General features: G+C 35.0%; 1 protein-coding gene across 5 annotated transcripts in view; it reads right to left on the bottom strand.

The window, feature by feature from the left end:
* LOC130657916 (rab3 GTPase-activating protein non-catalytic subunit-like) overlaps positions 1-13,475 on the bottom strand; it is a 116,709-nt gene that overhangs the window by 100,367 nt on the left and 2,867 nt on the right. For all 5 annotated transcript variants that reach the window (XM_057460900.1, XM_057460901.1, XM_057460902.1 and 2 more), the window contains one exon: positions 8,647-8,726. In XM_057460900.1, the coding sequence (XP_057316883.1) occupies positions 8,647-8,726 (80 nt within the window). The remainder of the gene's footprint in view (positions 1-8,646; positions 8,727-13,475) is intronic.

Here is a 13,475-nt window from a genome sequence, read left to right on the forward strand (position 1 = left end):
CATAGCTCATACCAGGAGCAAGGAAATTCTTGATGTCGAGAAATTTAAACCTCAAGGTTGTGAGGAACATGTAGTCGTTGTCTTTCTTCGCCACCCTGATCTTATTGTCCTGCGCAATTTCTTTGACAAAATACCGCTTAATCAGGTTGATGTCGTACTTGCCGCTGTTAAACCCAATCACAGATACCTGGTTCACCCACTCGTCCCACACATCCTGGTTCCTCTTGGAAAGCATGTCGAAATCGTCGGGTTTTGGGTACATTCTCTCGACTTCCTTCACAATGAGGGCATGCCTCTTTTCCAGCTGCTCCACAAACTGTTTAACCACGATTATCACAAAGTGTGAGATTTTATGCCTACTTAATCCTTGAGAGTCAGGCAAATGCGTGATCTGAGATAATTGGGAACCAAGTTTGATGCTCAGCGATCGTACTTGCCGCTGTTAAACCCAATCAGAGATACCTGGTTCACCCACTCGTCCCACACATCCTGGTTCCTCTTGGAAAGCATGTCGAAATCGTCGGGTTTTGGGTACATTCTATCAACTTCCTTCACAATGAGGGCATGCCTCTTTTCCAGCTGCTCCACAAACTGTTTAACCAAGAACTTGGGATTCTCGTGCTCAATGAACGTTGGACTATCCGTTACAACTATCGGCAATACCAACACTTACAGGGATGTGTCTCGAAAGGTATGTCAGATCGGAGGTTTGCTGGTAAGTTAAGGGTATTAAGAGGGTTTCGAAATCAAATATGTAGTGAGGATAGGGCTAAACTCCTTCTTAAAGTACCTCCTTCTTAAAGTACCTCTATTTTGGGTGGTGTCTCACATTCCCAGGCTGTGACAAGGTTGTAGCCTAAACCCTTTATCACCCTTTCCTTAGACTGGGTTGCACCGTAACGATTCTTGTCCGCGTTGGTTCTCTCGGACCGACAGGGACGTGATAGGCTCGTAGCCATCAACTTTATAGAACTCATGCCCCAATGTATTTCGCATCACCTGTTCACCACCATGACCACATAGTGCATGATCGTCCAGTTTCCTTCGACCTTTATTCGATCCATTTTGATGCATCGTAACTAAAACCTTCATTGTAAAAAACCTACTCCGTAATACTCGCCAGGTCGTCTATTTTATAGAGGCCTCTCATAATTTTAATCAGGGTAACCTTCTGGTCAGGCCCCGTCCTCCGAATTTTAAATTCATTAATGTGATGCTCTCTAGGAAAATCGACCGCTTCATTTTTAATTCGTATTTTTAAAACAATAGATTTCCGTATTTCGTATTTTTAAAAATACGAATTGCGCATTTAAAAATACTCGTTTTTTTTAATACGAATTTCGTCTTTTTGGAAATACGAAATTTGTATCAAAAAATACGTTTTTCTAAAAATATGCATTGCTAAAAATACACTGTAGATTTAAAATTCGAAAACATAAAAAAAGGATCGTCTCCGAGATCTTTTCATTTTTAAATTGAAACGATTTTCATTATATAGGAATCGTTTCATTATTTTTTTCACATTGTCTCATAATCGTATTATGAAACGAATTAAATGTTTTAATTTTTTTCACAAATTGATTATATAATTTAATACGAAAAATGAAACGATTTTTAAACAACATTGTAAAAAAAGTTTGAAACGATTTGATACGATTTTCAAAATATCGAAAGTAAGACGATGCTAAGGTGCATGACGCATTATTGATACGAATTTTGAAATAAATGAACTAATTAAAAGCCTATTAAACTTGTGAAATATAAACTTGTCTTTTCTTTAAAAAGTTGCCGTAATCATAATCGTAATCGTAATGACAAGAAACAAACGTTCAAAAATGACAAGAAAACGTCCCTGCGAAGCTCTAAGGTTGCCGTTAAAACATCCCTGCGAAGGTCTTAAGTAGCCTTATTTCATTCTTAAATGACGAGAAAACGTCCCTGCGAGGCATCAAAGTTGCCGTATTTCATTCTAAAATAATGAGAAAACATTCTTGTGAAGCCTTAAAGTTCCCGTATTTCATTCTAAAATGACAAGAAAACCTCTCTGCGAAGTTCTAAAGTTGCGGTATTTCGTTCTGAAATGAGGAGAAAATGTCCCTGCGCAGCTCTAAGGTTGCCGTATTTCGTTTTAAAATGACGAGAAAATGTGCCTGCGAAGCTCTACAGTTGCCGTATTTCGTTCTAAAATGATGAGAAAATGTGCCTGCGAAGCTCTACAGTTGCCGTATTTCGTTCTAAAATAACAAGAAAACATTTCTACAAGCTCTAAAGTTGCCGTATTTCGTTCTAAAATGACGATAAAACATCCCTGCGAAGGTCTTTAGTAGCCTTATTTCATTCTTAAATGACGAGAAAACGTCCCTGTGAGGCATCAAAGTTGCCGTATTTCATTCTAAAATAATGAGAAAACATTCTTGTGAAGCCTTAAAGTTCCCGTATTTCATAATGACAAGAAAACCTCTCTGCGAAGTTCTAAAGTTGCGGTATTTCGTTCTGAAATGAGGAGAAAATGTCCCTGCGCAGCTCTAAGGTTGCCGTATTTCGTTTTAAAATGACGAGAAAATGTGCCTGCGAAGCTCTACAGTTGCCGTATTTCGTTCTAAAATGATGAGAAAATGTGCCTGCGAAGCTCTACAGTTGCCGTATTTCGTTCTAAAATAACAAGAAAACATTTCTACAAGCTCTAAAGTTGCCGTATTTCGTTCTAAAATGACGATAAAACATCCCTGCGAAGGTCTTTAGTAGCCTTATTTCATTCTTAAATGACGAGAAAACGTCCCTGTGAGGCATCAAAGTTGCCGTATTTCATTCTAAAATAATGAGAAAACATTCTTGTGAAGCCTTAAAGTTCCCGTATTTCATTCTAAAATGACAAGAAAACCTCTCTGCGAAGTTCTAAAGTTGCGGTATTTCGTTCTGAAATGAGGAGAAAATGTGCCTGCGAAACTATAAAGTTACTGTATTTCGTTCTAAAATGATGAGAAAACATTCCTGCGAAGCTCTAAGGTTGCCGTATTTCGTTCTAAAATGACGAGAAAATGTGCCTACGAAGCTCTACAGTTGCCGTATTTCGTTCTAAAATGACGAGAAAATGTGCCTGTGAAGCTCTACGGTTGCCGTATTTCGTTCTAAAATGACAAGAAAACGTCTCTGTGAAATCATTGAGCCAATTTAAAACCTATTAAAAATAGAATTTCGTAGGTTTTATCTTTAAAAATAGAATTTCGTATTTTCTATTTTCTATTTTTAAAAATAGAATTTTGTATTTTCTATTTTTAAAAAATACGAAATTCGTATTTCGTATTTTTAAAAATAGAATTGCGTATTTTTACAAATACGAAAATTCGTATTTCGTATTTTTAAAAATACGCGTATTTTAAAATATGAAATCTGTATTTTTTAATACGAAATTTCCGTATTTCGTAATTTTTAATACGAAAAGAGAAGTGGTCGATTTTCCTAGAGAGCATCACAAATAGGTTCAGCCAGGTAGCACGAATACTGATGGATTTTAGAGCGATCCTAGTGCCATTCTCCAGGCGTTTATCAAAAATAGTCAGGTTAACGTGAGTTGCTTTATGTTTCTTTTAAAAATAAAACATGAATATTTACTTGTATAACCCAAATGCTAAGTATGCACCAAATCATGGGAGATATCTGGAACGTCTTAGGGGGTTGATCTTACGGTACAGAACATCGTTATTGATGATAAGGGGTCCTCTTTCACTGTAAAATTTTCAGATATATTTGTTGACTATGAATTCCATTCTGGTACAAGCTCACTAGTAAAGGAATGGAACAGTCATCCCTTTAGCCTTTGGTCTACACAACTTAATTTTGCTGCTTATTGTGCAACGTCCCCCTGCGGTATATCCATGCAACATCTAAACGCTAAGCTGCCTATGGTTCGTGCTGTATATCGATTCCATACATATTTTCAAATACGTAAAATTTTATCACTACCGGGCTCAGCCAGATTTTGACGTGTAAACAACCCATTCAACCAACAAAAACTCCAGCAATTAGGTAATGACTTTGGAGTACCTGGTGGTGAACAGAATTGGAGGAATGAAACTACCTTCAGTAGTTGGCAACTTCCTCGCAAAGATTATCCTGGTTTAGGCCTAAGTTATTTCAATGAAGACTCGTGGAGCCGTTGGATTATTGAAACAGGTTAAGGTCTTACTCGTATCGGTATCGAACGATTATCACAAAGTGTGAGATTTTATGCCTACTTAATCCTTGAGAGTCAGGCAAATGCGAGATCTAAGATAATTGGGAACCAAGTTCGATGCTCAGCGATTGTACTTAACAACCTTCAAGGGTCTGATAATTAAAAATAGCGATATAGGTAAGGAAATTGCTCAATTCCAGAATGTGTTGAAATATGCAAGATCCAAAGATGATTTTAGTGTTGCCCATGGCGTCTATATGATCCATAGTGATATAAATCTTCACATTGGAAACATTAGGAATTTTACAAACAAAATTCTGATTAGCAAGGAGTATTTTTTTTATCGGTATAAATCCTAAGATTAACACTAATGCAAAGCATGTTGACATTAAGCACCACCCGCCACAGGTGAGCCACGGGATCCCTAAACCCGTAGGACGTCGTCTAGCGGCTCCAAAGAAGCACAAGGTAAAAAATCGAGAAGCAGAACAACATGCAGATAACAAAGCTGTACTAGTCACGACCGGAATAGATGTTATTTTGCTTTACATATGGCTCAAAAAGAAACGTTATTTTTATGATCTTTTACCTCTCTTCCCAATATAGCCTACAACAAGAGCAACAGCAGAAGCAATTGCCATGTATAGGTGCTTAGCCGCATATTCAACAATTTTTGCAGCCACCTTGAAAAAGAAGGATACTACCGTTTCTATTATTCCGCACCAGCTTTCCTGCCAGGCCCTTCGAAAATTTTTCAATTTTCCCAGTTGTTTTTGTATAAACCCTTTACTACCTTCACCACTTCCTGCTGCTGCAGCACCAGCAGCCACTCCACCTCCTGTCACTGCCAGCACGATGGTGGATATGAGCAAGCCTACGGCAGAAACAATGCTTGCTATAGTAATCCCCTGCTCCTTGAATAAGATTTTAAGTTTTTCGACAATCCGTGATAATTATTATGTTGTTTATTTTTATGCCAAAAAAACTCAAATATACATAAAAACAGAGATTTTACTTTAGGTTTATAACTTGATAGCTTGTTTTTTTCATTTGTTTGTTTGTTTAATCACAGGAAGCAAGAGTTATTATAGGCTGAAACTAATGTCTACAAATAAAAAGAAAATAGCATTGTCTGATTCAGTACTGTCGTCACTAGCAGAAGATTGACTTGTTCAAATTAATTTTAAATTAATTATTTCGGCAATCGGAGACAAGGAAGTTAAGAATGAGAGAGTCGCAGTTCAGACATTCGGTTCTCGTGTTTGGGGCTCACGAATTCAAACGCCCTCCATTTGTCTCCAGCATGAAAAAAAATGACACAGAATACACACACGTTTATAAAATGATTAGGGTAAGTAAAAATGTGCTGAAATTTTTTCTTAACATGATGCAGGTTATGCAAAGATGCGGGTAAGTAAAACACATTGATTGAAATTTTATGCGGGTTATACGAAGGTGCGGGCTATCTGATAGTATCTAGTTTATAACCCCCTAAAAAAGCTGAACTGCAGGTTATACGATGTGCGGGTTATATACCGGAAAATACGGTATCTTCCTGGTTTTGCTCTCCCAACAGTTTTCTATCGGGATGAGTAGACTTTCAAAATCTGCATAAATTGCAAACGGCACCTTAAATTGCATCTGACCATCCTGGTATTTCAACCATTTTTCACTTTCCTTTGGCATTGAAATTTTAACCGCCTCGTGATCTTTACAATAGTCATAGTGCTTATCCCTCGATTCAATTGAGTTAAATCCTGAGAGACAGTTTAGACAAAATCAATTTTATTGCAATGCTTAGATACGAAGCTACCCAACAATCTTGGTAGGCTTTTGATGCAGGTGTAATGTGTCTTATTACCCTCTTTGATGAGCAGCAGGTTCACCTGTTTACTACGCTTGATGTTGCGGTTGCATCGTTGCAGGATATTAATATTATTTTTCGTTACATACAGCACGTTTACCCCAATACTATCATTGTTCTTTTGAAACTTACAAATATTTTTTATACTCGTTGGGAATTCTATCCCCTGCCAATTATAATGATCTTCGAATTCTCTTAGTTTGGATATCCTTTGCATATCTTTCCTGATCTCTTTATGATGCAGTGCTGCAATAACACTCCATTTGAAGCACTCCTCATCTTCACTTTTAGGGTTGATGATTGCCTTTTTATCAAAAGTCCATTTAGACAGTTCTATATAGAGGAACCTCTCGTGAGCTGAAGCTTATGGTAGTCTACATCCAAATGCATGATGCGATCAATGCTATATCCACTCTCTGGCATGGCTAGGTTCTCTACTTGTTTTTTAATATATGAAAACGTAACATCCAATATGTCATCTATATTACTACCCTGAAAAATAGAGGTCATTTTACTACTAAATGTTTTGCCTATCCACTCATAGACTTCTTCTCCTTCTAGGTTCTCGTCTTCTGTACCCTCTTCAAATAGATTATGGATACTACCGTCGAGGTAGTCCTCTTCAGTCCATTCTTGGACTTCATCATAAAGTGTAGGCTTTGCGACGATGCTTTTTATTTTGTTGTACAAGGCCATAATTTTCCTCTTAAAATCTTTGTAAAAATCTGTTACACGCTCTTTCAGAGGTTTAGGTATTTTCCTCTTAAAATCTTTGTAAACATCTGTTATACGCTCTTTCATAGGTTTAGGTATAGTCTTGATTAACCAATCATACCATCCTTGCATTTTACTTTTTACCACTGACCGATTCTTCGACATCTCTTGCTCTTCAAAGAGATCCATATCCATATCCTCTAGTGTAGGCACTATTTTCATAGGTCTGACCACCTTTCTAAATGTTTTTATTTTTTTCCATAATATCCACATAGTAAGCTGCACTTTAGCAGACTTCATATGTTTCACCTGTTCCTCAATCAATTTTTTTAAACCGGGCTTCACCATAGCAATATATCAATCAACGTCGGTTTTGTTAATGCCAGGTATATGAAAGCTTTTGAAGTATTATGCATCGCATGTTTATACTCTTAGGGTGTGAGGTCAGGATTGTCGTTGGTCGCGTCATCTTCAAGATCTATATCCTCGGGTGCTGGCACTATCGTCACAGACTTGACAGCTTTTCTTGATTTTGTTGATCTTAGTGGTCTCTGAGGTGTTTCCAATAAAGAGATAAGATCAGCCTTTAGTAGTCTAGAGTAGCAACTTAAACCGCGACTTTTTGCAATTTCACGCAATTCTTTAACAGTTTTTGCGTTCATCTTTATTATAGATTTTTGAGTTGGATTTTTTATTTCTCCGGACATTTCTGATGCAGTCATTTATTTATACGAAAAATTTTTGTCAATACTTTTTTTGACGATCTTTTTAAAAAAACCTTGAAAAGACTCGTGGTCACCTCAGACCTGTGATGCTGGAAATTCAACAATGTTCATCGATATGCGTAAACTACGACAGAATTTGACCTAGAATATCAAAGGAAATAAGTCGGTGCCGAGAGGTTCATCGATGTCATTCATATGCAATAGTATTTGACATAGAATATTAATGGATATACGTCCGAGGCGGAGATTCAACGATATTAACGATTTTCGTGAGGTGCGCAAATATTTTTGAAAAATAATACCTCTGGAAGACTTTCTCAAGCAGATCGATTACATTGGTGAATCCCCGATGTAATCGATCTGCGTAACATATATATATTTAAAATAGGGTATCAAAGTAGTTTTGAGGTGAAGATTCATTGATTTTAATGATTTGCGTGAGGTGCATCAGAACGAACATTTAGTAATCTCTCAACTTGGCTGGAACTCGACGACAAAAGTATTAATGTTCTTAAATCCATGGATATAATGTCCGTTTCCCCTGTAAGTGCAGTCTTGCAGACTTGCTTCATCCGTGCTCTGTCAGCATTCCCCTCTGCATTAATTGAGGATGGCATGGCTGGATTTCTTTTAAAAAACATGGTTACCAAAAACGAAGGTGCCAGGCAATTGAGATTCATGTCTTCGTATTTCTTTTAACTAAGTCAGGAGTTGGTGAATTAGCTAGGATGGTCAGGTTGGCCATGAACAGACTGACTCATGGATCAGGGCTATTTAATAATTCTGTAATGTACATAAATGGAAGTGTTTGACCAAGAAGAGCATTTATCAAACTTTTTTCCTACGAACATTAAAATCGAGCTGGTTAAAAAAAATGATTTTGAGGGCTGTAACGGTCGCAATTTCTAATTTTTTTATTATTTTTTTAAGAATGATAAGAATTCTTAGGATCAGAATTAAGAACATCTTTAGAATATACCCAGGCTATTATTTTTACCAAAAACAAATCTGTAAATGTCCTCCCTATTACGTTCGAATGTGCTGAAATAGGTGATTATCCGCATACCCGCATAGAAGGCTTACAGTGTCCCCTAAGATCTCCAGCTGATTGGATATAGTTACATATACAACCTTTATTTAAACATTCAACTTAATATTAAAGACTTTACGTTCATCGGTGTTTCCTCCAAGCTATCACATCCATCACTGAAACCTTGGCCATCTTCATAACCAAATGTATCCTCAAAACCTTAAAAAAAGGAATAATGGTTAACTAAGAAATAATATGACGAGATAGCGACATCAAATTCACTTCAATGTTGTTGTCTATAAATGTGATTTCTTCTTCAGTTTTAGTTGAAAATTTCAAAGAATATTTTATATTTAAAAGCTCACTGTGAGTTGTTATTTAAATAGTTTTTCACAACTTGAGAAAGTGAATGTGACAGTATGGTAAAAGATGGTAAAAAGAATTTTAATTTGATTGATGATTCCAAAGCACTTATTTAAATTTATTAATTCTGAAACTTGCTTACGTAGCAGACTCTGTTTTGTAGCTTTTAGGTGCTAGTTTAGCTATAGCTAGCTAAGTAAAAGTCTCAATTTACATAATTTAGCACACCAGCTTGCTCACTATTTATCCATTATATTGCTGTTTTATGTTATCAATCTTGAGCTTATATTTTAATCATGAGTTTAACCAGGGTGGATGCTACTACTGCAAAAATATACTTCTGGAAAAAAACTTTAAAAAGTTGCTATCCATCTATCCCAAACTCAGAAGCAACAAAATGTAATGTGTGTTTAGCCGAGAAGATAGAAATCGCTTTGTATGATACAAACAAATTACTTAAAAAACGATCAGAACTAATATCTAAAATGTAGGCATATAAATAAATATAAACTTTTACAAAAGGACACTAAGGGCTAGGAGATTTGACGTTACTGATACCATTACATTCTATTTTGATAGAGATATTGTTTTTACAGTTTGTCATTTTTTGAAAAAAATTTGTTTTAATGTTTTCAGCATGTGTATCTTTGTCAAAATTGTTATTCTGTGAAATGGTCTATTGGCGTATCAGAAAATGGCTTTATTCAGACAGTCAGAAACTAGTTTACAATAACATATTTTTTAGCTATATCTCATCAAACCAGTCTAAAAAGATATCATACCAAATTTCAGGTCAATTTTCAAGTTTTACTAAATTCATATATAAATCTTTAAGCTTAAATGAAACATGCTGTTTTTAGAAATTACTAATGCTGATGGAGGGAATGCAGGCTGCATGATTTGCAATAGTTTTTTTCAAACTTTGGTACATTTACCACCTAAGACAGTATATTGCAGTGATTAGCCTGCTAAAAAAAATACACAATGGGCCAGTAACAATATTTTAAAAGCCACATATTTTTAGGTGTGTCTGAGATGTTGTTACATTCCATAACCTAATAAGAATTGCGGTAATTATTTATCCTATTTGCAGTGCTGGAATCAGGACATCTAACATCGTGGACCACGTATATTTGCGTTGCTGACACAATAGTTGAATTTTTTAGCATAGTGACAGATTCATCGTGGGGTCGACTTTCACGATGCATCGTGATTTTTTCACTCTACATCGTGACCGTTATGGTACATCTTTAAACATTATAATAATCACTTAATTAATGTCATGAGAGAATAACATCATTAATTATAAATTATTGTTTTTTTGTTTTGTTTTAAATCAAATATATTTTCGTCATCGTATGTTCTTTCATGTTTATTTCTGAAATCCAAGTTTCATATGAATTAAATTTGTCTTGTTTTTGTGAAATTCGCCCTGACTAGATGTCCTCAATAAAGTCGATCTTTCCTAATACATCCTCTTTAGCTGCTGTCTATTTTATCCTGCTTGTACTGATGCTCTATATGGTAGCTGATGGAAAACACACAAATTATGCACATAAAGCCAAATTCGCGAAGATAATTTAGCATATGGGTTTGTTGGAAGCAGTCAACTTTAGAATTGAAAAAAGGTGTGTCTTAAGAATAATGATTATGACGACACTATTGGAACGCACAATGGACTTTGTGTCACGTTCTGCAAAGTCCAACTCCTCCTTTTGTTTCTAAAGAAAAGAGCTGAACTTTGTTGCTATGAAAGTTCAAAAATTCAAAGAGCTATAAGAATAATAACATTATTTTTAAAACTTTAAGGTAGGCAAAGTGTAGTAATCTTGAATTTGTCAATACAGATTTAGTAGCTGTTGGTAGCTATTTTCGAGAATATGAATTACGTTTGTTTTATAGAACTACGTCTAAATTTAAATGAGGCCAGAGTTTAAAACTGTTCTTATTATGCTTTGGACCTAACAATCGTAAACTTTTTCTTTTAGCTTATCAGACCCGAGAACAAGGCGTTAATTAATAAATTTTTCTTGTTGTCCTACGTTTTGGCCTAACACCTGTCTATAAATATTTTCATAAATTTTAATTTGTTTGATTTATTTTCCTGCGAATTTTAAAAAAATAATGTGAAATTAAAAAATCACACCACAATTAGTAATAACTAAACATAAAATTATTTTGTTTCTTTCTACGTCCTAATTCATTTATTGCGTCTACACTTGGGCCATTGTTCTTCTTCTTGCTAAACACTCATCATGTGAATTTAAAAAACATTCAGTTGTTGTTTTCCTTTTGTGCTGCTACAGTTACTTGTAGCTTTATCCTTCTCTGTAAACATTTGCATGCCTAGATTTTTAGCGAAATTCTTAATAGATTTCAACATTTACGAAAGCTTGTCTTTTCCCATTACAATCTTTCACATCACCTACTATGGGGAGATCATTCGCACAAAATGTTGAAGAAGTAATGATGATTTAATTGTGTCAGTGGAACTTAATCTAAGTAACTTGTCAGATGTGTCAGGTTGGAATAACGACACTCAAGACTTCTGATCAACTTTTTTTTGTTGGAAATTGGTTGGGAAACACTTTGATGGTGATGCATAAAACATCTTGTTGGCGTCCAACAAGGTTAATTTTCCAATAATGCGCTCCTGATTCGATATAAGATGATGCAAAAGTACTTGCATGTAAGCATATTACTTTTTAGCTCTTCATTTTGTTTGGACAAGATGGAATTTTGTGGCATCAAACTCGATAAATACGCGCTATGATATTGCTGTGTCATTGTGATATCATGGTTTGGCAGCTTGTCAACCTAAATAAATTACTTTAAAATTGCAGCATGTTTTTAAAATTTTCATGCAGAAACGGTGCATTTACGTTTGTATCTTAACAGAAATAACACAATATTTTTGTACTCTATTTTTATATGTACCGACTACACATCAAATTATTGACAAAGAATCTCCTTTTAACATCCACTTGATTTACCTCAGATATTTAGCGAGAATGTGTTACTTGCAGTTACGGCAGTCAATCACTTTTCCACATAATTATTGCTTCAGACATATTTCTGCTTGTTTTTTAATAACATTCATTCAAAACTCATTCAGCGTGATTCCTTTTTATTAATGAAAAAAGAAGGTAACGTACAGCAGCTTGTCTCTAACTTTTCTTGCGAAAATTTGATATATATTTTAAAACTTGCAAAAAAAATATTTACCGTTGACTTATTATCACTAATGAAAATATATTACAAAATGCAAAAGAATTTTTAAATGTAAAAAAACAAAGAGATTATACGCAACTGTTGTTTAATATTTTTAATGTTATTCACGATCCATTGCGACAATCACGATTGGTGACGATTGTGATTTTGATCCATCACGACTATCGAGAAATTCTTTTCTAACATTTATTCTATCGCGCTGGTCAGGATTGGATCGCAGAACGTTTGTGTCACACATGATACGCACTCAGGATGTTAAGTGTCCTGATTCCAGTATGCCAGGGTGAGTAAAATCACCCTACCCATTGTTTGTTGAAATTAGCCCATTCAGAATGAAATTCTGGTTTCAGGCATTCTAAATGATGGGACACGTGTAACACAACCCAAAAAAGGCATAAATTTTATTTAGAACCTATCTAATTTATTTCAATCATGAAAATTCTTTAATGTTTTTTGCGTCTTGTCAAAACTGATGTGCTGTCAAAAATTGTTTATCAGTGTCCTGAAAACAGTTAAAGTCGGGAACTCAGGGACTATGATAAAAATGGACATTTTTTGGCTCAATTTCATCAAAACAGTTTAAAAACATGCTATACACCAAGTTTCGAGTCATTATTTCAATTTTCACAAAAAATACGAATTATATTTTTAGCAAAAGTATGGTTTTAAATAACATGTGCGTTTTTTATAGCATTGACTTTGAGAGGCACTTTTACCTTATACCCCTTTTAAAACACGTACTCACACGTTTCTTGTTAATGTATCCAAATAAAATAAAAAAATTATCCTTCAACTAATTTTGGGCTGCTTCCCTTATTACGTATTATGTAGCATACTCCATATTGAATGGCTTTTTCAGGGTTAAGAACACAGGTTCTAAATTTAGTAAATAGACAAAACAACTTTTAAAAGGCTGCTTTAACATTATGCAAGGTTTGATTTGCTTAGATCAAGCAGTTGCCAAGATATTAAGAGCAGGTTAATTAAGCCCACCCCAACAATCAAGCATGAATAGGGTCAATATAAGACATCAATGTATCATGATTATTAGTTTTGATATTAAATATCGTCTTCCTCCAATAAAAAAACCCTGCAAAATCTTTGAAAATAATGTTAAGCAATATCTATCTGACCTAACTAGGTAGCTAAATTTTGGATATTCAGTGGATTAATATACTTAAAAAAATTCAGCTAGCTAACCTTAAACCATCTCAACATTCAGTAGTGGTTCTAGCTAGCTATTTTTCACTGTGAGTCATGAGGAAAATGACAGCAACTGGATATCACAAAGAATAAGAAGATAGCTAGCTAACTGCATTTAGTTGTGTGTACAGTATGCATTTTTTTTAAAAATTATATACAAGTGCCTATTGG

This window comes from Hydractinia symbiolongicarpus, chromosome 9, assembly GCF_029227915.1.
Source record: "Hydractinia symbiolongicarpus strain clone_291-10 chromosome 9, HSymV2.1, whole genome shotgun sequence".
In the NCBI taxonomy this organism is placed as follows: domain Eukaryota; kingdom Metazoa; phylum Cnidaria; class Hydrozoa; order Anthoathecata; family Hydractiniidae; genus Hydractinia; species Hydractinia symbiolongicarpus.